The 27,356-nt window shown below is 42.3% G+C and overlaps 1 protein-coding gene across 1 annotated transcript; it reads left to right on the top strand.

Moving 5' to 3' along the window:
- The first annotated feature begins 5,535 nt into the window (after positions 1–5,535).
- LOC117417071 (nucleotidyltransferase MB21D2) lies at positions 5,536–25,285 on the top strand. The gene is made up of 2 exons (XM_034028787.3): positions 5,536–6,043; positions 21,147–25,285. The coding sequence occupies exons 1-2, from the start codon at positions 5,785–5,787 to the stop codon at positions 22,406–22,408; spliced, it is 1,521 nt and encodes a 506-aa protein (XP_033884678.1). The 5' UTR covers positions 5,536–5,784; the 3' UTR covers positions 22,409–25,285.
- Positions 25,286–27,356: the final 2,071 nt, after the last annotated feature.

Below are 27,356 nucleotides of genomic sequence, written 5' to 3'. Positions count from 1 at the left end.
AAAAAAAAACACAAAAGACAAATCTTTACTAATAATAATAACAATAACAATAATAATTATAATAATATGCACACAAATAATAATAATAATAATAATAATAATAATAATAATAATAATAATAATGCACTTCAATGTGATTTATAAATAAATTAAACAGTAATAAATGACTCACCTGTTGTGTGTTTGTGATTCTACAAAATAAAACCAAGCTAACAAAAGGAACACAAAGACTGTCTTTGCCATTGTTTAAAGTTCAGCAGCTGGTTAAATGGATCATTGCTGATCAGTTAGCCCAGCTGTACTGACTGAGCTCAGCAGGTACTGAAGGTTACATAGACCCCTGAGGAGACCATAACATCCTGTTTGAGATGGGAGGATCAGAGCTGCAGATTTCTCGCTAGTCATTAAAAAACATTTATCTATATTACTCTGGTACATATATACATTAGCACTCCTTCCTTGTTCCTGGACACTGGGAAGCATGCCCTCATTATATATTTCTTATCAGATGCCCTTATCCAGGACGACTTACAATTGTTACAAGATATCACATTATACATTATACAGATATCACATTATTATTTTTACATACAATTACCCATTTATACAGTTGGGTTTTTACTGGAGCAATCTAGATAAAGTACCTTGCTCAAGGGTACAACAGCAGTGTCTCCCACCTGGGATTGAACCCACGACCCTCCGGTCAAGAGTCCAGAGCCCTAACCACTACTCCACACTGCTGCCTCCTCATACAGTGGGTCAGGACATGGGAGCAGTCTGAACTTTTTTTCTGATTAGTCTAGAATTTTGTATTTAATGTATTGAGTTTGTTTTACTTTTAGACACACACATGAGCTCATTTCTAATTAGAGTAAATAGCTTTGAGACTCTGGCCCTGGCACTACTATGAAACTTCATGGTTAAAAATGCATATTCAATCTGACATTAAAGCTTATTGCTGTTCATAGGTGGGGTAGATGCAGTTAAGCAATGCCATATAGATTAGCAGAACTGTGCACATGTTCTCAAACACAGCTGCAGGGCTGGCAGCTATCTTGGCTTGTGTGGGGTGTGAGCTCCAGCCCTCACTTTTACTGCCCTTCTTATGGTCATTACATCAAAGACTTGTTCCACTCAATGTTGTAAGGGCTGGATAAGGCGGAGGCCAACCTTGAGCTTATCATAGCAATATACCCTTTATCAGGGGGAAAGTAAAGCCGTACCTATCTTTACAAGAGCAATACATGACCATGGTCATATCAGTTGAGCAGCGGGACACTGGAACAGATATGACAGGTAAAGGGGAATTCGTATATCTGCCTGTTCAAACAAAAAATTCCTTTTGAGTCCAATGCTCTTAGTACAATCGGTAACAGACAGACAGACAGATAGATAGATAGATAGATAGATAGATAGATAGATAGATAGATAGATAGATAGAGTAGTGTTTAAAAGCTTGGAAACAATCAATGATTTAAGGCAGGACTAGGGGTTGGGGATTGTTTTGCCCATTTCCTTTACATAATAATACCCTGGTATCCCTGAATAGATAATCAGCTCCTCTAAAAATATGGTATAACATAAATATGGTATAACATTTTAATGAGCAAGACATCTCACAAGTAGAATGGTGCTCTGAAAGTTATCCTTTTTCTAGGAAGGCAGCACAGCTGGGGAAGGGGAGTTTTTTTTGCCGGATAACTTCACCCAGACTACTTGCTCACTAAATATATTGGTATCCCTGAATAGACAATTGTCTCCTCTTTAAAAGTATGCTCAGGATTTGAATACACAATCCGTCTCACAAGTTCAGTGGTGTCCTAAATATGATTCATTTACTAACCATGCTGAACGCAACCCAGGCAGTAAGACAGGCAGCAGATCCGTTCAAATTATCTGCAGAAATTAAGAACATAAAAAAGTTTCCAAATGAGAGGAGGCCATTCGGCCCATCTTGCTCGTTTGGTTGTTAGTAGCTTATTGACCCCAGAATCTCATAAAGCAGCTTCTTGAAGGATCCCAGGGTGTCAGCTTCAACAACATTACTGGGAAGTTGGTTCCAGACCCTCAAATTGTAATAACAGTATCTTCTTTTCTTTCAACATTGGCTTTTTAGAAATAAAAAATAGATATTTGAAGAAAATAAGTCAATCAATATGTGTGGTAGATAATGAAAACTCAAAGTCCATTGTACTTTGAGATAACGTACAATAAACCATGGTCAGTAATCTTGCTTTATGATTGCAGTATGTGTAGGTTAAACCCCTCAGAAAAAGAATTTCCTTATAGTGGTAATTAAGTCCTGCACAATTGTCAAGGTTGTAATCTTATTACTAAACATTACAATTACAGAGAGGTGAGACGTAGTTCCTTTAGATTAATTGACTGTAGGCTAACTCTTGTGCCAACTGCTTTGATAGTGCCTTAACCCATGAAGTGCCAAATACACAAGCTGACTTTATCTAATGAGATCCCTTCTAAATCAATATGCTACCATTCTATAAGGGGTCAATCTTTTACAAGTGTAAAACGAGGACAGCCAAGTTAGATGTGACACTTTATCATCACTGTGGGGAGGAAAACCCCAAGAAATGCATCATTTTTAGGCTTCAGTTTCTTAGTTTATATTGAGGCATCATAAAAGTATCTGAAGGGCTATATTGGCAGAATCGACAGTTACACTTAGACATAACTTTTGCAGTTAACAAAATAAGAGTAAGTTATCTATAACAATATAGAAAACAACAGGTAGATTCCAGTTATTATTATTATTATTTATTTATTAGCAGACGCCCTTATCCAGGGCGACTTACAATTGTTACAAGATATCACATTATACATTATCTCACATTATACAGATATCACATTATTTTACATATAATTACCCATTTATACAGTTGGGTTTTTTTTTTTTTACTGGAGCAATCTAGGTAAAGTACCTTGCTCAAGGGTCTTTCGTTGGGAGAAAACTGCCAGGAACTGGAATTAACAGAAAACAATACTGGAAATGAACAAGACTACATAAACAACGTTCAGGTTTGATATTAATCAAAACAATAGTCTTGGCAAGAAAACAGGGTGTCTGAATTCTGCTTGAGCAGGCAACTTTTAGAAACAGAGAGGTGATGCATAGTCAGAGAATGACACAGTTAATATAATGCTATTATACTTAACATGTTCATTATAGTTTAAAAATTTAATGAAACTAACTGAACTGACCACTGTATGCTTATTCAAAGGCAGCCTTTGTCCTATACTTTGTTAACACACATTTGTATATGAAGTTAAACTGGCCCATTAACAAAACAGTGAAAAGGTAACATAATATGCGGCTCAGAGGGACATATATTTTGACCCAGCTTAATATAATCAAATAGAGCTGGAGTTACATATTAAAAACACCTCTCATATATATATATATATATATATACAAACTTGCAAAATGATTGATGGGTTATTGGTCCCATTCATGGCTCTTTGATCTGCTCTATCTTATGGTTACTGTGATACACAATCTGATCAGTATTATATTGCAGTGTGTGTGTGTGATCAACTTTTTCCTATAAAAATGTGGCCTTTCCTGTGCTTCCCTACTCCTCTACTGGTGAGTCCGTGTTTCATGAAAGGCCTCCCAGGTATTTCACACAGCCGTTCCTCCCACAGTATGGGATCCCATTTCTATTCTTCAGTCTATTTGTATTCACCACGTGGTGAATATTTCAAATGCTGCATGAATATACACGATCAAATGACTTAACCTCTACCTGTGTAGTATAGCATAACAGTCTCTTTCTAAATCAAAACTAACCTCCCCCAAATGATTTGAGGCGCCATGACTACTCTTCAAGTTTAACACATATTTCAAGGATTTAGGCAAATCAGAACCAACGCTTTGCAAACGTAAAGGAAAATAGACATGTGAAGAATCTCTGTATCATTGATCTGGCCAGAGGTTAAACCAATGTGGTCGTAAAAGGGGTCATTTTTACTGGCCAGCACAGCAATGGAAACAGAGAAATGCAGAATTGCAAATCAGAAACCTGCAAGTCACATGACAGCAATATTCCAGCCATATTAAGTCAAAGGTCACTGACAAGGTCACTAAGACAGTTTATACAGCCCTGCAAATACAAAGTCCCTTCCTCGAATGGTATCTGAGAGATCATTGGTCATGTCTTTTGTATCACAGCCACTATTAAATTTGATCTACACAATTACAGAGCGTTAGGTCTTTGTCACCTCACATGATGACCCCACTATGCCGTAACATTATAACGTTACATTTCTCCCCAGAGTTTCCCTGGCACTAAAATTATGAAGTCAGAATCTGATATGATTTACTGTATATTAGCAGTTGGGGAAAACAATAAAAATAACTCATACAAGCAACACATGTAATCCCGTCACATCCACACATGCCTTTTCCACTGAGCCAGCTCTGCGTTCCCAGGTTACTGTGTATTTGGATTGGGGTGCTTGTTCTGCTTTGCTTTGCTAGCTGTAGTACAGATAGAAACGAACCCGTCTGTAGATGCGCCTGACTGCAAACCTGCTTTTCAAAGCATTGCTGATGCTGCACAGCAGGCTGTGTGGAATCACATGCTCTGCCTGGCTGAATCCCACGAGGCCAATAACAACCCTGGGAACAGAACGAGAGCGTTTCAGCCTGTGTGCAATACTTATTTAACCCACCAGAGGGAGCGTTATCAAGCTTTGTTTTTTAACCAGTGCTGTAGTTTCGCGACCAGACCTGTATGAGTTTAGGTTTGACTCACACATTTATTGTATTTATTTATTTATTTGTTTATTTAGCAGACGCCTTTATCCAAGGCGACTTACAGAGACTGGGGTGTGTGAACTATGCATCAGCTGCAGAATCACTTACAACAATGTCTCACCCGAAAGACAGAGCACAAGGAGGTTAAGTGACTTGCTCAGGGTCGCACAATGAGTCAGTGGCTGAGGTGGGATTTGAACCGGGGACCTCCTGGTTATAAGCCCCTTTCTTTAACCACTGGACCACACAGCCACACGTACCTTTCTAAAAAAGCTTACAGCAATTAGAGATCTGTGCTGTAGCTGGTAATCAAGTGCCCAGATAATGTATTGGAATAGCTACCTTCCTTACATGAAAGGAAGGACAATGCTACTGTCAAGCGCTGGCTGCCTATTAATCGGGTGACAATAAAGCAGCGACTTCACTGTCTCTTGTCATTACAGACATTCCTCCTTTACAGCAATAGAAATCAGACATGGGGAGGCAGGAATTGCCCCTTTGGTAGGATGCACTCACAGTAAATCCACATGCATCGGGGTTTCACGGAAAACCACCGAGGGAGTGTGTATATTGAATTAATTTGTATAATTAATATAAATACATATAACGATTACCACACCCTATATTAATACACAAGCACTAAAAAGACAAGTGCTCTTAAATTCAGTATCGAATTTAAAAATCAGATCCATGTTTTGCTCGCAACATTGTATTAAATACAACTCCGGAGAATTCGTCTCAAAGCTACCATCTGTTGAAGAGACCGTGTTACTGCTGCACGGCAGACTGTCCCTTTAACCCTGCGATCACTGTGGCTGCTTGGTGTGCGCGAGTAACCAGTAGCTTGTTGATTTCTGATCTCAGCCACACATTCTTTTCATTTTAGTTTGTTTATTAACTTTGAGCGAAAACAGAAAAATAACCCAGCGTCCGCCTTGAGCTCGGATCCCTGAGAAGCGAGGGACAGGGAAGGCTCTCCTTTGCCAAGTCTGTTCAGTATTTTCCCAATGAAGATGGCGGCTCCTATTCTTGCCAGCAGGGCTGGATCTGTTAATAACACCGGAACCGGTACCGGATCCGGCACCAGCATCAACAACAACAATAAAACCGCTCCAAGCTTCCCGGAGCTGGACTTCAGGTCCGGAGCGAGGATCGAGGAATTAAATAAGCTTATTCTGGATTTCAGCAAAAACGATCAGAGGGAATATGACGACCAGCGGGCTTTGGAGATCCACACAGCTAAGGATTTCATCTTCTCCATGCTCGGTGAGGATCATACAGCCGGGTTTACTTTATAAAAACATTTGCGTCATGCACGTAGTTTTTCTTTCATTTTTTTTTTTTTTTAAATCGTTAATCGTGTTAGCTGTAGCTGCCCAGCAGCAAATGCAATGCAGTAACTAATACTACAGTAATACAAATACAGCGTATAGTCGTATTAGGCGGAGTATATTTCTGATTGAATTAAAAGCATATCTTTAAATATGTGCTGCTTTACTACATACGGGTGCCTCCCGATACATGTATTTTGTATCCGTTTTTGTACATCATTACAATAATGAGGGAAGTGTTTGATTGACTTTAAGCTGACCATTACTATTAGTAAATGATTGCTATCGCAGTGGAAACATGCAAGTGACCCAGTAGCTGGAGGTGTCGTGGTTGTAGTACTGATAGAATTGCTTTAACCTCTCTGGAAACAGACGGGTATCTGCAGGTTTACAGCGTCTGCAGCACAGCTGGCCCTGTTCCTGGGCTTGTCTTTCTTCCCTCTGGTGATTACCATGTTAAATCCATACTATTATTTAATTACACGTATGTATATATGGTATATGTGTGTTGAAAGGTAAAATATGTCATCATTTTGATTGTATTTCTGAAGGCGGTCAGTGTTTCAAGGGTACTGTGATGTTCAGGATGCAATGCCGTAGTTCAAGTGTCACTCCACTCTCCCCCACCCTTTAAACTGTGCCCTGAAGCCAAGTCTGAAGGGAGCAGACATTTCAAGGGAGGTGTGGTATTATAATCTGTACTGTGGGGGGAGAGAATGTTATAACAAAGAAATATGTCTTCACAAGAGCTCCACGGGTCTAACTGGCCTTGGAATGGCATCCGCACAGTGCTTTGTGGATTGGTTAAAGCATCCGCACAGTGGATTGGTTAAAACACTTTGCCAGTCTGAGCAGCACGGTCCAGCTGTTCCACTTGCATTGCACTGTGCCAGTCTTAGCAGCATGGTCCAGGTGTAGATTATGTGGTTTACAAGTGTTCACAAAGTAACACTTAGCAAAGCTGAACACTCCACCAGCACAGTCTGCTTAGCGGTATCTTCTGCATGGAAGAAAAATGCACCAATGTTCCCTCCCCACTCATTGTAAAACCCTGGTCCTGCCTTTTGCAATCTTTATCAGAGACTCCTAGCACAGTTTTCTCAGATAGAAATCGAATTAGCTGTGCTCCCATATCTCTTACAAGATATAATTATGGCAGATAATATTTCCCAGCTCTCAGCATTTTTAATAAGCTGCATCGTGGAGAGGGAGATTCTGCGTGTCTCAGCACATCTCTTAACACCCAGATTCAATTAACTTCTTAGCTGGAGGGGATGTAGCAATTAACAGGGTGAAAGCAGAGCAATCTGTATGTGGATTCAATTAACAGAGTGAAGCAGAGCAATCTGTATGTGGATTCAATTAACAGAGTGAAGCAGAGCAATCTGTATGTGGATTCAATTAACAGAGTGAAAGCAGAGCAATCTGTATGTGGATTCAATTAACAGAGTGAAAGCAGAGCAATCTGTATATGGATTCAATTAACAGAGTGAAGCAGAGCAATCTGTATGTGGATTCAATTAACAGAGTGAAGCAGAGCAATCTGTATGTGGATTCAATTAACAGAGTGAAAGCAGAGCAATCTGTATGTGGATTCAATTAACAGAGTGAAGCAGAGCAATCTGTATATGGATTCAATTAACAGAGTGAAGCAGAGCAATCTGTATGTGGATTCAATTAACAGAGTGAAGCAGAGCAATCTGTATGTGGATTCAATTAACAGAGTGAAAGCAGAGCAATCTGTATGTGGATTCAATTAACAGAGTGAAGCAGAGCAATCTGTATGTGGATTCAATTAACAGAGTGAAGCAGAGCAATCTGTATGTGGATTCAATTAACAGAGTGAAAGCAGAGCAATCTGTATGTGGATTCAATTAACAGAGTGAAAGCAGAGCAATCTGTATGTGGATTCAATTAACAGAGTGAAAGCAGAGCAATCTGTATGTGGATTCAATTAACAGATTGCAAACATACCACAGTTTGCATTTTCATTGTGACAATTCACAAAGTATACATTTTGTTGTACTAAGAGAAAATATGTTAATGAAAACAGACGCAATATACTAATTTAAATGTTTGTTGCGTCTTCTTAGCAAGATCTCTGTTGCGAGAGTCATGCGACATTGTTCAAATAAATAGCAGGAGTTGAGTTGAGTTGAGTTGAGTTGTGGTTTGCTGCAGCAGAGGGGCCTGAAGGATAACGTCTATACTTGCAAGGGCGCTTTCAAAAGTTCTTAACCAGCTGATGCAATTGTAAGTGTCTCAATTAGTACATCTCATTATAATATTTGAGAGCCTTGATCTCCACCCCATTTTTGCGAATTTATGCAGGAACCCATTGTTTCATTAAAGATGTATTGGATTCTGAAAAGCTTTTAAAGAACATTAGGGTGCAGACATCACAGGACAGAAAGTTAATAAGTAAAGTCGTGTTCAGAGGCACCTTAAGGTTGCTTCAGAGTAGATCCAGTTTTGATACAGCAAAGAAGCATGAATGTGTTGAAACAGGACAGACGTCTTGCTCCAGGGATGGGGAGAGCGGAGGTGGGGCGCTGGGGAACCTGCCCCCTCTGTGAGGAGTCTGTATTGTTGCACCACCATTTAAGAATTGAAAGGGTTAAATCACAATGTGCATTTCCATTCGTGATGCAGTTAAGTATTTTGAAATACTAAAAGATACTTCAATGTAATAGGTGTGGCTGATATGCAGGAAGGTAACAAAAGCAGATGAGAGGCTTGGAAAAACCACACCCATAGTCCGTCCCTGATACAGTGCAGTACTTTCATCTGCAATCTGTATGAGCTGCAGCCCAGAGAAACAGAGCTGCACACTGAGTACAGTGAGGGGAAGCAGGGGAGCAGCTGCTACACAGGCTTAGCATTCAAATGAAAAGAGCTTGATCTTATCCACGAGTTTAGCTTTGCTTTGTGCGTCCCTACCTGAACTCATTCCAGTGCAGTGTTGATTTCTCCAGCTCTTCCCAGGTACTGCATTTGAATGCGTAGCTACAGAGGTGACTTTCCAGTGTGGCTCATCGCTGCTCACACCTGTGCAATAGAAACAGACATCTCCTTTATCCAGGTGCTCCAAAGGTGCGGCACTGCAAATTAAACTGTCTGTCTGGCTTAAATAAAGTAATCACCCTGATCAGGGTTAAAGGGGGCAGCATCTGCAGTTAGTTGAACACATTATTGTAAGCACACTTTCCAATTCTTGGAACAGCAATTAAAAAAAAAAGAAAAACAACAAGCAATGTCCTTTATCAGTCGGTTATGAAGTGTGTAGAAATGTAAGAAATATCGGTAACACTTTATATTGCGTGGCATAAATTAATATTAAATAGATATGCAATTGCATATTAAATGAATATTAAATGAATATTTAATAAATATGCAATAGCTGGTTTCTTGCTAAATGTTAACCAAATGTTGATTTGAAAATGTAATTGAATATCTATTTAATATTAATTTATGCCACGCAATGTAAAGTGTTACTGAAATATCTGGGGGATTTTCTATAAGCCTTTCAATCTGCAGGCTGTTGCTTGTGAATTGAAGATAGAACATAGCATGAATGATGCTTCCCTCAATGCTCAGAAACCCTGGGAAAGCGTGCAGACTGATCAGAATGCACAGAGCACAGCACAGCACAATCTGTATCTGGAATCAGTGCAGACTGATCAGAATTCCCAGAGCACAGCACAGCACAGCACAGCACAGCACAGCGCAATCTCTATCTGGAATCGGTGCAGACTGATCAGAATGCCCAGAGCACAGCACAGCACAATCTCTATGTGGAATCGCTGCAGACTGATCAGAATGCCCAGAGCACAGCACAGCACAGCACAATCTGTATCTGGAATCAGTGCAGACTGATCAGAATGCCCAGAGCACAGCACAGCACAATCTCTATCTGGAATCGCTGCAGACTGATCAGAATGCGCAGAGCACAGCACAGCACAATCTCTATCTGGAATCGCTGCAGACTGATCAGAATGCCCAGAGAACAGCACAGCACAATCTATATCTGGAATCAGTGCAGACTGATCAGAATGCCCAGAGAACAGCACAGCACAATCTCTATCTGGAATCGCTGCAGACTGATCAGAATGCCCAGAGAACAGCACAGCACAATCTGTATCTGGAATCAGTGCAGACTGATCAGAATGCCCAGAGCACAGCACAGCACAATCTCTATCTGGAATCGCTGCAGACTGATCAGAATGCCCAGAGAACAGCACAGCACAATCTCTATCTGGAATCGCTGCAGACTGATCAGAATGCCCAGAGAACAGCACAGCACAATCTCTATCTGGAATCGGTGCAGACTGATCAGAATGCCCAGAGCACAGCACAGCACAGCACAATCTCTATCTGGAATCGGTGCAGACTGATCAGGATGCCCAGAGAACAGCACAGCACAATCTCTATCTGGAATCAGTGCAGACTGATCAGAATGCCCAGAGAACAGCACAGCACAATCTCTATCTGGAATCAGTGCAGACTGATCAGAATGCCCAGAGCACAGCACAGCACAATCTCTATCTGGAATCGGTGCACAGGGGAAACACGCACAGGTTAAATGCCACCTGCGTTTTAAGATATTCTCCTCATTGTGTGCTTTATTGCAGTCCTGTGCTTCTCCTCATTGTGTGCTTTATTGCCATCCTGTGCTGTGCCCTTCAATGCTCTGCTGGGTCTGCAGGGTATCAGTCCATCCTGCTGGTAAGAGTAGTGCTACAGAGGAAGGCTTCCAATAAACAGGCTACACCTTGAGCCAGACTGGTGAAGATACAAGTTCGCTCCTATTGGAAAAGCACATCAGAGGTAGTAGCATAGCGTTACATTCAAACTACACACCGCATAGCGTTACATTCAAACTACACACTGCTTAGCGTTACATTCAAACTACACACTGCATAGTGTTACATTCAAACTACACACTGCATAGCGTTAAATTCAAACTACACACTGCATAGCGTTACATTCAAACTACACACTGCATAGCGTTACATTCAAACTACACACTGCATAGCGTTACATTCAAACTACACACTGCATAGTGTTACATTCAAACTACACACTGCATAGTGTTACATTCAAACTACACACTGCATAGCGTTACATTCAAACCACACACTGCATAGCGTTACATTCAAACTACACACTGCATAGCGTTACATTCAAACTACACACTGCATAGCGTTACATTCAAACTACACACTGCATAGCGTTACATTCAAACTACACACTGCATAGCGTTACATTCAAACTACACACTGCATAGCGTTACATTCAAACTACACACTGCATAGCGTTACATTCAAACTACACACTGCATAGCGTTACATTCAAACCACACACTGCATAGCGTTACATTCAAACCACACACTGCATAGCGTTACATTCAAACCACACACTGCATAGCGTTACATTCAAACTACACACTGCATAGCGTTACATTCAAACCACACACTGCATAGCGTTACATTCAAACCACACACTGCATAGCGTTACATTCAAACTACACACCGCATAGCGTTACATTAAAACTACACACTGCATAGCGTTACATTAAAACTACACACTGCATAGCGTTACATTCAAACTACACACTGCATTCAGGACTTTAACACTAATTAGACAAGCATTTCCTTTGTTTGTGTTTTCATTATTGGAATCAGTATTGCATAGATGTATTTTACTGCAGTCCTAATGACAATTTGACTAACTGGAATGCCTTCATTAATGTACACAGTGTGTAGGGGAAGGGAATACAATGCACGACTGATGCAGTATTAATATTTGATGACAGATATCAGGATGTGGAAACAGTGTTTACTGAGGTGTGTGTGGTTGATGCAGTGTACAGAATATTGTTCAGCTTCAAATAAAAGCACTGTTGTAAATGTACAGCCTGCACTGTCACAGCAATCTCCTAGATGAACGCACAGAGACAGTGAAGACATCTGTTGGTCCAGGGCAGGGAGGAGGGGGGCGTTCATTGTTATTCTACTGGCTGTTAATCACCTATTATAAACCTTGGTGGCTAGGAAGGGCTTTCCATGGGTTGTGATTTAGTGTTAATGAGTGATGAGAGCTTGTGGAATCCTGCTGGGCTGATTCATTCAGTGATGAAACCCTTTCACTGGGCTGGGTCATTCAGTGATGAAACCCTTTCGCTGGGCTGGCTCATTCAGTGATGAAACCCTTTCGCTGGGCTGGCTCATTCAGTGATGAAACCCTTTTGCTGGGCTGGCTCATTCAGTGATGAAACCCTTTCACTGGGGTGGATCATTCAGTGATGAAACCCTTTCACTGGGCTGGATCATTCAGTGATGAAACCCTTTCGCTGGGCTGAATCATTCAGTGATGAAACTCTTTCACTGGGCTGGATCATTCAGTGATGAAACTCTTTTGCTGGGCTGGATCATTCAGTGATGAAACCCTTTCACTGGGCTGGATCATTCAGTGATGAAACTCTTTTGCTGGGCTGGATCATTCAGTGATGAAACCCTTTCACTGGGCTGGATCATTCAGTGATGAAACCCTTTCAACTGGGCTGGATCATTCAGTGATGAAACCCTTTCCAATACATTCACCTGCAGAAGCATGTTGCACTCAACCCCTGAGAACACATTATCCATGAAGTGAAATAATTTCAAAATGAAGAGCCCAGATAAATATGTTGGCTCTGTATCCATGTCATGCTTGATTTCTGTCTATACATTTGATCATTAATACTGTACAGTATACACTAGGTAATAGCAGTATGCAGTGAGGGGTGTGCTGTGTAATCCAGGTGAGTAAGATGTACTGTGTGAGGAATGTCTGGGCGTGTGCAGATCTGGGAACGGTGCCTAATGAACTGATACAGACTGGATTTCTTTATTGACGTAGACTATACTGTACGAGTTGTGTTTAGACTTGCTTGCTGGTTGTCAGAAGTGTGTTTCTCATAGGATTTTACATTCAGCTGACACCATTATTGTGCACCCGGGGTTACATATTCCCTCTGCCAAACATTTCATTCTTATTGTACTGAATAAACATTGTGAACAGAGAGGAGAGTGAAAGGGGGCTGCGTGTGGAATAGCATTCAGAGAGGAGAGTGAAAGGGGGCTGCGTGTGGAATAGCCTTCAGAGAGGAGAGTGAAAGGGGCTGTGTGTGGAATAGCCTTCAGAGAGGAGTGAAAGGGGCTGTGTGTGGAATAGCCTTCAGAGAGGAGAGTGAAAGGGGGCTGTGTGTGAAATAGCCTTCAGAGAGGAGAGTGAAAGGGGGCTGTGTGTGAAATAGTCTGCTAAGAAATAAATAATAATAATAATAATAATAAATTGCCTTCAGAGAGGAGAGTGAAAGGGGCTGTGTGTGGAATAGCCTTCAGAGAGGAGAGTGAAAGGGGGCTGCGTGTGGAATAGCCTTCAGAGAGGAGAGTGAAAGGGGCTGTGTGTGAAATAGCCTTCAGAGAGGAGAGTGAAAGGGGGCTGTGTGTGAAATAGTCTGCTAAGAAATAAATAATAATAATAATAATAAATAGCCTTCAGAGAGGAGAGTGAAAGGGGCTGTGTGTGGAATAGCCTTCAGAGAGGAGCGTGAAAGGGGGCTGCGTGTGTAATAGCCTTCAGAGAGGAGAGTGAAAGGGGTTGTGTGTTGAATAGCCTTCAGAGAGGAGAGTGAAAGGCTTAAACATTTAAACAAATACAATAAGCAGAAAACCTTTTCTGTCCTATTAGCAGTTGTTTAATTGGGAGTCTTGGGACCAACATGCAGAGAAGAGTCTGTTTAGCCGCCTGCTGGAGACGCAGCTTCTGAAACTGAAGCAGGGCTGTAAAGAGGTCTGCCTGTTCTAGAGAGTGTTCAGGCAGGTAATATTGAACTTCCAGTGTTCTCTCTCTCTCTCTCTCTCTCTCTCTCTCTCTCTCTCCTCCTCTCTCTCTCTCTCTCTTTCTCTCTTTCTCTCTCTCTCTCTCTCTCTCTCTCTCGTTTCGATCATTTCTTACCTTTTTTAATTAGTAATATGGACTGGTATTGTGCTGGTCACTGACATTCCTATTCAGATAATGGCATGGCGATTTTGTGTGCAGGTGCTGTATTTTGAACTGTACCACTGTTCTGTTTCCTTTGCAGTAGTTTTTATCAAGTCTTCCAGAGAACCTCTGAATCATGTTTGTATTAAATAACAGTGTTGCTGTTCTGGACTCAATTTTTCAGGAGAACACAATAGTATGCAATTAATTGAGTTCCTGTTTTAAAACATTTCTGTATGTGGTATATTCCCACAAGCTTCTCTGCTACTCTCTTGTATTGAACTAAATGTGTACAGAACCACAGGGTTACAGACCAGAGAGTCATCCTAGAGCTACAGTAATCCTAGAGCATTTACCTAGGGTTCAAATCACAACCTAGGTTACTAAGAGGCTGAGGAGGCTTCAAATCACAACCCAGGCGACTGCTCCCATTAGAGTTAATACATTAGCTCAGGAAACAGCCCTCAGACATTCCAGAAATCATTCCAGGAGCAGAAAGCTGCAGCAATGGGAGGGTGGAGCTGACCTGCTGAAACTGAGGTCAGGCAGTGTGAACAAGAGCTCTGTGGAGGGGAGGAGCCAGGCTGGCTGCAGCCTGCCTATTGGCTGATATGGTTAATGTATGTAAATGAAGACATGCTATGCATGCAGTATGTGAAGCACATTCTCTGAATGCCAAAGGTTGTCTCGTTAATACAGAGACCAGCAGAGTGCTGCATGTCCTTACCATTCAGATCCCTGCATGATTGAGAGGGCTGCTCCATAGGAATATCAGTACTGTTCATGTGCACAGATAGTTGCTCCCACATTACTCACTCCAGACATAGATTCTGGTTTAAAATGAATGCAGATAGACCTACTTCTGGACAAAATTCTACATTTTTGTTTTCATTCAAGAGATTTTGTCAAGATTCCCTCCACTTCATACACGTCTTGAAGACCAGCATGCAATAAAGGTCCCTTCCGCCACTCTGCCGATTCAAGGTCAGCACAATCTTACCTAGAATCTGACTTGATTGAGTTTTCACCCAGTTTTATATAAAACCACTCTGAATTGCTGCTCTTTAAGCTGAGTGTATTGGATTCATTGTTAACTGAGCAGCCCTCTTTCATTTACTTTAAGAAACGATATGTCCTGTAACTGTTTAAAATGGTTAAAATCCACATGTCTAGCTGGGTTACAGACACAGTAAAACAGCATTACTCTGGGCAGTGCTTTTGCTGCAGTGCCTGCTTGATTATTGCGAGGCTGGTTATGCCTCAACCCCCCTGTTAATTCTAGAGATGCTTTTCTTGCTCGTCCCAGGCAGGCACTATGAAACTCTGAAAGCTTCACCCCAGGACTTTAACTGGCTGCCTCCCCAAACCTCTTGATTACTCACCAGGGTATCCCAGCCTATCCATAACCAGAGCGCATCCAAACCTCTTGATTACTCACCAGGGTATCCCAGCCTATCCATAACCAGAGCGCATCCAAACCTCTTGATTACTCACCAGGGTATCCCAGCCTATCCATAACCAGAGCGCATCCAAACCTCTTGATTACTCACCAGGGTATCCCAGCCTATCCATAACCAGAGCGCATCCAAACCTCTTGATTACTCACCAGGGTATCCCAGCCTATCCATAACCAGCGTGCATCCTAACAAACTGCCTCATGTTCTATTGACTGATGTGCTTTCCCAGGTTAACCTTAGGATTGGTCACATTTAAACAAACCCAGATCATTTTAAAGACCTTTTGGGGTTTATTTTTATTGCCCCTATAAGCTATTGTAATGAGATGAGTGTGAAATAAAGGCTGTAGCTGTCATGTGAGTTTCTCAACACAGGGACTGTATGCCTTGGAGGAGCCACCACACTTGAGGGCTCCAGCATAGAAATGTGGGGCAGTGTTGAATGGGCTCTCCAGGATAAAGCTGACTGCTATGAACAGCTGAAAAGCAGCAGTACTTTAATGAGATACACTCACTGATCCACAGTGTTCTGCTTTTATAGCTAGTGTTGTATTGAATAATGTTGTATTGAATAGCGGGTCAGTCCTTATTTATTGTGTCACTTTGGAGAATCTCAGGAAAGTTACAGCAGACATTGTCTCCCTGTGGTATCAGCGCACATTAAAATACAGCTGGCTATGGGTGTACAGCATATTTATTATTATTATTATTATTATTTATTTCTTAGCAGACGCCCTTATCCAGGGCGACTTACAATCGTAAGCAAAAACATTTCAAGCGTTACAATACAAGTAATACAATAAGAGCAAGAAATACAATAAAACAAGTAAAGTACAAGTTTGACAAACCACAATTCAATAATACAGCAGGTAATAGTGATAGTTACATCAGGATATGATTAAATAGTGATAGTTACATCAGGATGTGATTAAATACAAAGTACTACAGGTTAAAAACTTGGCAGATTACAGTATTCTGAAGTACAGGATTAAATGCAGTAAAATAGGGGCAGATAAGAGCAAAATAAAGCACATTTACATGAAGGGTGATAGTGTCCCAGGATACAAACAGAGGAGTTCTACAGGTGCTCTTTGAAGAGGTGAGTCTTAAGGAGGCGCCGGAATGTGGTCAGGGACTGGGCAGTCCTGACATCTGTAGGAAGGTCATTCCACCACTGCGGAGCAAGGGTGGAGAAGGAGCGGGCTTTGGAGGCAGGGGAGCGTAGCGGTGGTAGAGCTAGTCTTCTAGTGCAGGCGGAGCGGAGAGGTCGAGTGGGGGTGTAGGGAGAGATGAGGGTCTGGAGGTAGCTGGGTGCAGACTGGTCAAGGCATCTGTAGGCTAGTACAAGAGTCTTGAACTGGATGCGAGCGGTGATCGGGAGCCAGTGGAGCGAGCGGAGTAGTGGAGTAGCGTGGGCGAAGCGAGGCAGAGAGAACACTAGGCGGGCAGCAGAGTTCTGGATGAGCTGGAGCGGACGGGTGGCGGACGCAGGGAGGCCAGCCAGGAGGGAGTTGCAGTAGTCTAGGCGGGAGAGTACCAGGGCCTGGACCAGGAGCTGGGTAGCATAGTTGGTGAGGAAGGGTCGGATTCTTCGGATGTTGCTCAGGAAGAATCGGCAAGTGCGTGCCAGAGTGGAGATGTGCTGGGAATAAGAGAGGAAGGGGTCCAGGGTGACTCCAAGGTTCTTAGCTGAGGAAGAGGGAGAGAGTGTGGTAGATTCCAGAGGAACAGAGATGGAGAGATCAGAGGAGGGGGAGGAGGAGGGAAAGAAAAGGAGGTCAGATATTTAATAGTAAAGTTCTTCACGTTTCAGTCTGAAAGATGCTTCATGCTTTTGTCCCAGTTTTGAACTATTGCTGTTCACAGCTTTCCTAAAATCCAGTGCAATTTGACAGCTTTCTATGACCGCTCTACTGCTAGCTCTATCTAAAAATACAATGCTGCGTCCCCAGAGTGGTTTGGAACAGGCTTGCTGTGCAGAGAATACATAAGCTCAATTCTAAAGCACATCAGGCCTATATACTGTAACATGGAGACCAGGGCAGCCCCTGTTGGCACTGCATGTTAAATAAAGCATGCTTGTGATGTCCCCACAGGCAATGTGAACCCTGATACTGTAACATGGATACCTGGTGAGCACTCCTGCCCCAGAGCAGCTCCTGACAGAGCTGAGGGCATAGAGTCAAGCTCCCAACTCAATGCACCGAGTCAAGCTCCCAACTCAATGCACCGAGTCAAGCTCCCAACTCAATGCACCGAGTCAAGCTCCCAGCTCAATGCACCGAGTCAAGCTCCCAGCTCACTGACAGTCAGCTCATTGCACAGAGTCAAGCTCCCAGCTCACTGACAGTCAGCTCAATGCACCGTCAAGCCCCCAGCTCAATGCACCGAGTCAAGCCCCCAGCTCAATGCACCGAGATAAGCTCCCAGCTCACTGACAGTCAGCTCAGTGCACAGAGTCAAGCTCCCAGCTCAATGCACCGAGTCAAGCTCCCAACTCAATGCACCGAGTCAAGCCCCCAGCTCAATGCACCGAGTCAATCCCCCAGCTCAATGCACCGAGTCAAGCTCCCAGCTCAATGCACCGAGTCAAGCTCCCAGCTCACTGACAGTCAGCTCATTGCACAGAGTCAAGCTCCCAGCTCACTGACAGTCAGCTCAATGCACCGTCAAGCCCCCAGCTCAATGCACCGAGTCAAGCCCCCAGCTCAATGCACCGAGATAAGCTCCCAGCTCACTGACAGTCAGCTCAGTGCACAGAGTCAAGCTCCCAGCTCAATGCACCGAGATAAGCTCCCAGCTCACTGACAGTCAGCTCAATGCACAGAGTCAAGCTCCCAGCTCACTCACAGTCAGCTCAGTGCACCGAGTCAAGCTCCCAGCTTAATGCACCGAGTCAAACCCCAAGCTCAATGCACCGAGATAAGCTCCCAGCTCAGTGACAGTCAGCTGAGTGCAGCTTTGAATTTCCTCAGCTTTCACTCCAGTGTAACATTAGCACTTGGGCACAGATTGGATTATTTGCCCTTGTATGACGTGTCCATGTGTGCAGGCATGTTAGTAAAAGCTGTTTATTTAATTATTGTTTTCTTCATTTGTGATGTACCTGTTTACAGGAATATGTATTTATTCATTGGTTTGACTGTAGCTTGAGAACATTCTTGACTGGTCAGCCTGGTGGCTGAGCATTAAAGATTGAGCAGAAATCCTGCTCCGTGTTACTATGGTAATGATGAAGAAAAGCACTCAATAACATGGGGTTTGTGCTCCCTCTAGTGTCTTACTTCAAAACTGCACCACCTCTATGGAACTCATGCTGTGCAGAAAGCCAGGCTTAAACTAGCAATGCTCAGATGAGGATGCTCATGGATTCAAAGCCAGCGGGTAGATTATCAGGGTTTTGGGGGAACCCTTTGTTAAATTAATTTGTAACTGTGCACTTTGCAATATCCCTGTCATTGGCTTTTCAGATCATCCCAAAAAGATCTCACAAGCTTCCATAGAAACAAACACCCAAACAAGACAATGCAGTGTCAACACATGATAAACAGAGCAAGATCTAGATCTACATTCCAGTGTGTGTGTGTCTTTAATCTCTAGAAGAAAGGAACACACAGCACAGCACAGTCTCACTCGTGATTGTGACTGTGCTAAAGTAATGGCTGCTCTCCTGCTGGCTGGATATCAATGAGTACTCCCTTGGCATTGTCATGTTAATAATGCATACAGCTTGCTTGTGTAATAGGATAGACCAATAAACATCTTCTCCATTCAAGGAAAGTCTGGCTGTGCATTCTACTTGTGTGTGGGTTTGGATTTGTAACCCTGCATCAGTATTGGAGAAAGGATTTTGCTGGATGCTATTCAGCATCTGGCTGGTAATGCAATTTCTGTTATTTTGTAAAGGTAACTGTCACAGTGTTCCAAGTCTGCTGTTGTGGTTTTTAATTTACCAGTCACATAACTTCTAGTGACCCAGAGAGCCAGGGTTCGAGATGAGGAACGGACCTGTCAGCCTGCTGCTGAGCCAGTGAGTGTTCTCTGACATCCTGCTCGCTGTGCTTATGCTGCTGAGCCAGTGAGTGTTCTCTGACATCCTGCTCGCTGTGCTTCTGCTGCTGAGCCAGTGAGTGTTCTCTGACATCCTGCTCGCTGTGCTTCTGCTGCTGAGCCAGTGAGTGTTCTCTGACATCCTGCTCGCTGTGCTTCTGCTGCTGAGCCAGTGAATGTTCTCTGACATCCTGCTTGCTGTGCTTCTGCTACTGATCCAGTGAGTGTTCTCTGACATCCTGCTCGCTGTGCTTCTGCTGCTGAGCCAGTGAGTGTTCTCTGACATCCTGCTCGCTGTGCTTCTGCTGCTGAGCCAGTGAGTGTTCTCTGATATCTGATACAATCTGATACAATGCTGCTGTGCTTGATATCAGTTGGTGCCAGGGATACTGTTAGAATACATAGAGGTGTATACATATATACAATCATTAAAAAATAACATCCCTTATTATCCTTTAGTTAGGTCACAGGTAATATAGTGCTCATTGTAAATCATTTAGTGCCAGTAAGAGGTTTTCTATGGTTTGAAATCTGTCAACAAACAAAAAAAAAACACTGTAGTCAGCATGATTGCAGCAGAAGTGTTTTTGTACTGTAAATATACAGGACACAACCCTAACCTCACCGGGATCAAGCCTTCAATCAGCAAACAAAAGGGGGTCTTTCCATGTGTATCTCTGGACCAAAGTATATTTGTATAGATTTAATCACAGTCAGGTTGAGTTTTGAACTATTAATAAATCCTGTTAGTCACTAGTGTCAGAGAAGGACAAAAACCAGATAAAAACCTCTAACCTTCCAATGCAGCTGTAATACTATCCTGTTGTAAAAGGATTTAAGTTAACTTTGATAAGTAGAGTTGGATAATTACTTGTATCTTGTGTCGATAGGTGTGTGTGTGTGTGTTGTGTGTGTGTGTGTCTCTGTGTGTGTGTGTGTGTCTGTGTGCGTGCGTGTGTGCGTGTGCACGTGCGTGTGTGTGTGTGTGTTGTGTGTGTGTGTGTGTGTGTGTGCGTGTGCGTGTGCGTGTGCGTGTGTGTGTGCGTGCGTGCGTGCGTGCGTGTGTCTGTGTGTGTGTGTGAGTGTGCGTGTGCGTGTGCGTGTGCGTGTGTGCGTGTGTGCGTGTGTGTAATGTCTAGTATAATACCTATCCCCCCCCCTCCCCCAACCTCCATACCTGTACCGTTTGAAACATATTTACTTAATTCCATTATTTGAACGCTTGTTGGTAGGTACTTGTAAAAAGGCATGCTTCCAAGCATTTCAATACGAATGCTATAGCAGTTCCACTAGGCAGTGTGGTGAGGACTCTGACTATAGCAGTTACTCCTTGTTCATTTCAATATGAATGCTATATCAGTTCCACTAGGCAGTGTGGTGAGGACTCTGACTATAGCAGTTACTCCTTGTTCATTTCAATATGAATGCTATAGCAGTTCCACTAGGCTGTGTGGTGAGGACTGACTATAGCAGTTACTCATTGTTCCTTCCTTGGTTCTTGCAGGCATGGTGCAGAAACTGGATCAGAAGCTTCCTGTTGCTAATGAGTACCTGCTTCTCTCTGGAGGAGTTCGAGAGGGGGTGGTGGACATGGATCTGGATGAGCTCAATGTCTACGCCAGAGGCACCGACTATGACATGGACTTCACGCTGCTGGTCCCGGCACTGAAACTCCATGACCGCAATCAGCCGGTCACCTTGGACATGCGGCACTCTGCCCTGTGCCACTCCTGGCTGAGCCTCAGGCTTTTTGATGAAGGGACCATTAACAAATGGAAAGACTGCTGCACCATCGTTGATCACATCAACGGCGCCTCCAACTATTTCTTCTCGCCCACCAGTGTGGCGGATTGGTTTTATGAGTCCATCAGTGTGGTCTTGGTGGAAATTCAGAAGAAGCCTCAGCGGGGGATGCCCAAGGTGGAGAAGGTGGAGAAGAATGGGACAGTAATATCCGTTATTCTGGGGGTGGGCAGCAGCCGCATGCTCTATGACATTGTACCAGTCGTGTCTTTCAAAGGCTGGCCAGCAGTGGCCCAGAGCTGGCTGATGGAAAACCATTTCTGGGATGGCAAGATAACAGAGGAGGAAGTGATCAGTGGGTTTTATCTGGTGCCTGCTTGCTCTTTTAAAGGTCGGAAGGAGAATGAATGGAGGCTGTCCTTTGCAAGGAGTGAGGTGCAGCTAAAGAAGTGCATCTCAGGTAGTCTAATGCAAGCCTATCAAGCCTGCAAGGCCATCATCATTAAACTGTTATCCAGACCCAAAGCCATTAGCCCTTACCACCTTAGGAGCATGATGCTCTGGGCTTGTGACAGGCTTCCAACCCATTACCTCTCCCAGGAAGACTACTCGGCTCATTTCTTACTTGGACTTATAGACGACCTCCAACACTGCCTAGTAAACAAGATGTGCCCAAACTATTTCATCCCGCAGTGCAACATGCTGGAGCACCTCTCCGATGAAACTGTGATGCTGCACGCTCGCAAGCTGTCATCAGTGCGGTCCGACCCCACGGAGCACCTGAGAACGGCCATCGAGCAGCTCAAAGCAGCCAATCGGCTGACTGTGGATCTGCAGAGGAGAGGCAGCTCCTCCAGCATCCCCTCCCCACTGTCCGACGGGGGGGAGACCCAACCTGACGACCGGCTAGCAAAGAAACTGCAACAGCTAGTGACTGAGAACCCGGGCAAGTCCATCTCTGTGTTCATCAACCCCGATGACGTCACGCGCCCTCACTTCCGCATCGATGATAAGTTCTTCTGAGGGGCTTTCACCAGTTTTCCTCTAGAACATTGTGACGTTCCGTATCCCATGCGGTTCCATGTTATATTTACATCTAGACTGCTTCTGCAGGGCACATGTTTGAGTGTTGGAATGATCTGCTGGTAGTGTATTCCATGTATATTAGATGAGGGCTCGTGTATACTTTTAAAGGAGAACTGAAACCTATACCTGTTTACAATGCTGTATTATGACTGTTTGTTTATTTGTGTTTCTGGAAATGTCTTATTAACCTCCTGTGCCGTATATGTGATTTAGAAAGTTGTATACGTAGCACCTAGAAGTATAGTCCTAAGATTTGTGTTCTATTACATGAAATCTTGGATTGCTCTGCTTGTTTTGCACTGAAGGCTGAAGGAACTCTCCGCAGTCCTCGGTGTGTCTGCATGATGATCTTACCTGCACAGTGAACAGGTTCACAGTACGGTTGTATTTTAAAGAGGGCGGTAGAGTGTGCAAAGATGCAGTCTGCAGTTTAGATGCAAGTTTTAAGATTTTCAATAAAACCTACTGCATTTTAGATATAAATAAATGATATTTTCTTTACAGTTGTGTGTATTTTGCTTTATGTAAAGTGAACAATTACATGCCAAAAAGTGACTAAACCTGGCTGTTGGGATTTCACCTTCACAGACCCATTGACAAGTGCAATTAGACTGTTTGGGCTTTAACACATATTGCCCATATATATATATATATATATATATATATATATATATATATATATATTTTTTTTATTGTGATTCATTATCTGTGCAAACAACCTCCAGAGGTTTATAGACCATGGGAACAGGTGCTGTACCACACTGGTTTAGTTCTCCTTTAAAAGCTGTCAATGTTGTACTTCATATCCATCAATAATATCCGCAATTCTTGTTTTTTATGTCTTTTTAAAATACATGTTATGCAGAATGTTAAATACTAATTTACATTAGCTATAAAGTTAATTGTATTTATTTTTCTGCTACCCAGAGCTAAGATGAACAAAGTTATATGATGCTTTTGAATTCTGCAAATTAAATTAATAAAGCATATTAATTTAACTTAAGGCAAGAGAGATGTATCAGATAATGAAGAATTACTCTCACGATTGTGGCACTTTTCTTATTGCAGGATTTCAATGCTAAATATTATGGACCGGTTTCTCCAGTATCAAAAACTAAAGCTGACTTTTCTATCTCTGTATATAAGAAATGATTACTCAAGTAATAAAAGGACCTCAAATCAGACTCATTTCTTGGGGTTTATTCTGTTGAGTTACTTCACTTTACAGGATAGGGGGCTGCAATAAAATGTGATGCATGATAAGTGCACAAGCTTTTACAATATTTCTGCCAGCAGTCTTTGCATTGCCACCCCACACTACCCCCCTTTGAGTGGAAATGTCAGTATACTGTGAACTCAGAGGAATAATAAACCCATCCCCAGAAGTGCGATCAGAGCAATGTTACACAAGCCTACACTTCCCAACACGCTCTCCATGGAAGAGGCTTCACTGCAAGGACCAGTTTTAACCAGGTATCTCTTTACCTACACTATAAAACTATCTTTACTGCTGCCAAAACTGGTATCATTAGCATCATCTAAGATTTATTTAAATGTCAGCCAGTGCTTTGAATTCATTACATACAATGAGGCATATTCATTAGATTGATTAACATATATTTGAAATTGCTAAATATATTTCAGATGAATATGCAGGTCATAAAACTGTTGCCATTTTAACTAATGTTTCTTTTTGAAACTGCAAATCAAACTTTGATTTGTTTACTTCAAAGCTAACTTTGATTTGCAATGAATGCATTCTGTGTCAAGTCCAAAATATATCAAATGCACTCTGTGCAATGTATGAATTTCACCTTTAACAATGTAAGCTTGTCACTGAATTACAGTCGGAGGGAAACTTCATAAGGGATCGAGTAGCTGCTGTGCAGGTCACAGGGATCTGAAAGGCCTGTGTGCAGAGCACAAGAAGCACAGCAAACCCTCCAATCAGGAGGGATGGGGATTAGGAGCTGGGTTACTCCTAGAACAGTTCTGTTTTTCATCTCTGCTTCATGTGGGGTGAAGCACAGAACACTGTTGTGCTTTTAAGTAAAAAGATCTATGTTCATGTTGACTGCATCAGCTCTTGTCAAGTGTGAGGGGAACAGATTGGTGATGCTCTTCTGAGGAACACTGATGAATTTGAAAAGATCTACATTCATGTTGAGGGGAGCAGATTGGTGATGCTCTTCGGAGGAACACTGATGAATTTGAAAAGATCTACATTCATGGGCAGCAGTGTGGAGTAGTGGTTAGGGCTCTGGACTCTTGACCGGAGGGTTGTGGGTTCAATCCCCAGTGGGGGACACTGCTGTTGTACCCTTGAGCAAGGTACTTTACCTAGACTGCTCCAGTAAAAAACCCAACTGTATAAATGGGTAATTGTATGTAAAAATAATGTGATATCTGTATAATGTGAAATAATGTATAATGTGATATCTTGTAACAATTGTAAGTCGCCCTGGATAAGGGCGTCTGCTAAGAAATAAATAATAATAATAATAATGTTGAGGGGATCAGATTGGTGATGCTCTTCTGAGGAACACTGATGAATTTGAAAAGATCTACATTCATGTTGAGGGGAGCAGATTGGTGATGCTCTTCGGAGGAACACTGATGAATTTGAAAAGATCTACATTCATGGGCAGCAGTGTGGAGTAGTGGTTAGGGCTCTGGACTCTTGACCGGAGGGTTGTGGGTTCAATCCCCAGTGGGGGACACTGCTGTTGTACCCTTGAGCAAGGTACTTTACCTAGACTGCTCCAGTAAAAAACCCAACTGTATAAATGGGTAATTGTATGTAAAAATAATGTGATATCTGTATAATGTGAAATAATGTATAATGTGATATCTTGTAACAATTGTAAGTCGCCCTGGATAAGGGCGTCTGCTAAGAAATAAATAATAATAATAATAATGTTGAGGGGATCAGATTGGTGATGCTCTTCTGAGGAACACTGATGAATTTGAAAAGATCTACGTTCATGTTGAGGGGATCAGATTGGTGATGCTCTTCGGAGGAACACTGATGAATTTTGTTGAGTAGTTGTGCTGCAGTTTGAGATACAGGTGTGGTCGCAGTGTATTCATGAAGTATTTGGACACAGCAGACTTGTAAGGGGCGATTTGTATTATTTTTCACTTGGTGTCACAACCCAGTGCCCAAGTACTGTAAATTAGTGCTGAATTTCAGTGATTCTGTTAAAGGGAATCTGGTTTGTTTTATTGCTATATTGGCAGAACCAAAACCACTGCTTCCTTGTTTGTCAGGGGGGCAGGTGGAAGTGGTGATACAGAGAGAATGGCTATGAACAGAAGAGACACTGTACATACAACAATAAAATAATGGTAAATATATAGACCACCCAACATCAGAATTCACACCTGCTTGATGTCAACCCACAGGTAGACCCTTTTAAATGCAGACAGGTTGAGAATGACATGCCCAATGCCTGCACTTTATCATCAGACTGACCATGTCCAGGCTGGAGATAGAACAGATAGGAATGACCTCTCCACACCAATGATTCAGAATAAACCCTACAATATAGTTTACAGTTAATACAGTGCACATGTTTAATTATCTCCATATTAACTCTGTATAATTCCATATTGTGTTTTTATCTAATAGAAACACAGTCTAGACAATTAAAATATCAATTCAAATAAAAATACAAAAGTAGAAAACCATAGCCTCAGAGGTGCGTTCGCACCGAGTTCAACATGAAGCACATTAATTCCAGCCTTAAAAGCAGGGTGTGAGCAAACGGGTGGGTGAGCTTGAGCTTAGTCAGGGCTTTCACAAATGATGAATGCAATGAATCCGTCGAGCCACTTTCTGTACTGCCAGTAATTCGAGCTGGGATGCTTTTAATGGTACTGGGCTGCAGGTGTTTTGGACAAATAACCAAACGCTTTACTCACTGGCACCATTATTTCTTACCCTGCACAATGTCAATATAGGGATGTATGGTCTATGCACAATAATAATACAAAAAACAATCCGCTAATATATTTGCTTAAGTCACAAACCTGGCAATGTTAAGAACTAATATATACAATATTAGCTTATCCCTCACTTACTATGTTGGTGTTTGCATCTCTGTCCAAATGTATTATTTCCTAGGTTAGAAACAAGACAACCATGTTATCATAGCCGTTGCTTAATTAGATAAAATTCAAAATAATCCACCATAGTCTTTGATCTACGTACGTACCCACGCATTGCCTCCACCTCTGGTTACTGGTACAAGTCACGTGTCTTTATTAGTCTGCTCTTTTGTCCTGAAACTCAAAAATGCATACTTGTCTTTTAATGTCGAGTCGAGTTATCAAAACTGTATAATAGAAACTTATTACTTATGACATTGCTTTTAAATAACTAGTATGAAAGTGTGTGTTGTAATAATGTTATCGCCTACCTGTTCATAATGAAAACGCTACATAAATACGAATACTGTATCTGGTACTTCAAAGCGTATGTTTTGATTTGGGAATAACAATGCCAAAATAATACATATAGGAGCGGATGTGGTTATAACCATTCTAGAAATCAAACATATCGCCCCAGCAGTTTATTTTAGATACACAAGACCAGCATTATATCTGATGCAAACTACTGCTGTTAGGCGAGTCCTACATTTAAAAGTATTGTGACAGAACCCGATAGTGTATTATTACCTGTCGCTAACATGCTCACTTACAAAACACTGCATGTGCAGCACCCATAGGCTATAGACACAAACGCTTTCACTGCACTTAAAAAAAAACTGACAGGGTGTTTTAAGAGTAGATGAAACCCAATATTATGAAAGCGATCTCCTTTCACATCCATATCGTATTATTCATATGTTCAGGTTGTGAAACAAAAGCACTACTAGTATCT

Source organism: Acipenser ruthenus, chromosome 12, assembly GCF_902713425.1.
Source record: "Acipenser ruthenus chromosome 12, fAciRut3.2 maternal haplotype, whole genome shotgun sequence".
Lineage (NCBI taxonomy): Eukaryota > Metazoa > Chordata > Actinopteri > Acipenseriformes > Acipenseridae > Acipenser > Acipenser ruthenus.
Note: the sequence above shows the minus strand (reverse complement) of the source record. Positions and strands in the feature narration are given on the sequence as shown.

Excerpts from the sequence above, each read along its gene's own strand:
- LOC117417071 (XM_034028787.3), top strand. The coding sequence starts at position 5,785 with ATGAAGATGGCGGCTCCTATTCTTGCCAGCAGGGCTGGATCTGTTAAT. Across the intron at positions 6,044-21,146 it reads TTTCATCTTCTCCATGCTCG|GCATGGTGCAGAAACTGGAT; the intron begins GTGAGGATCATA and ends TGGTTCTTGCAG.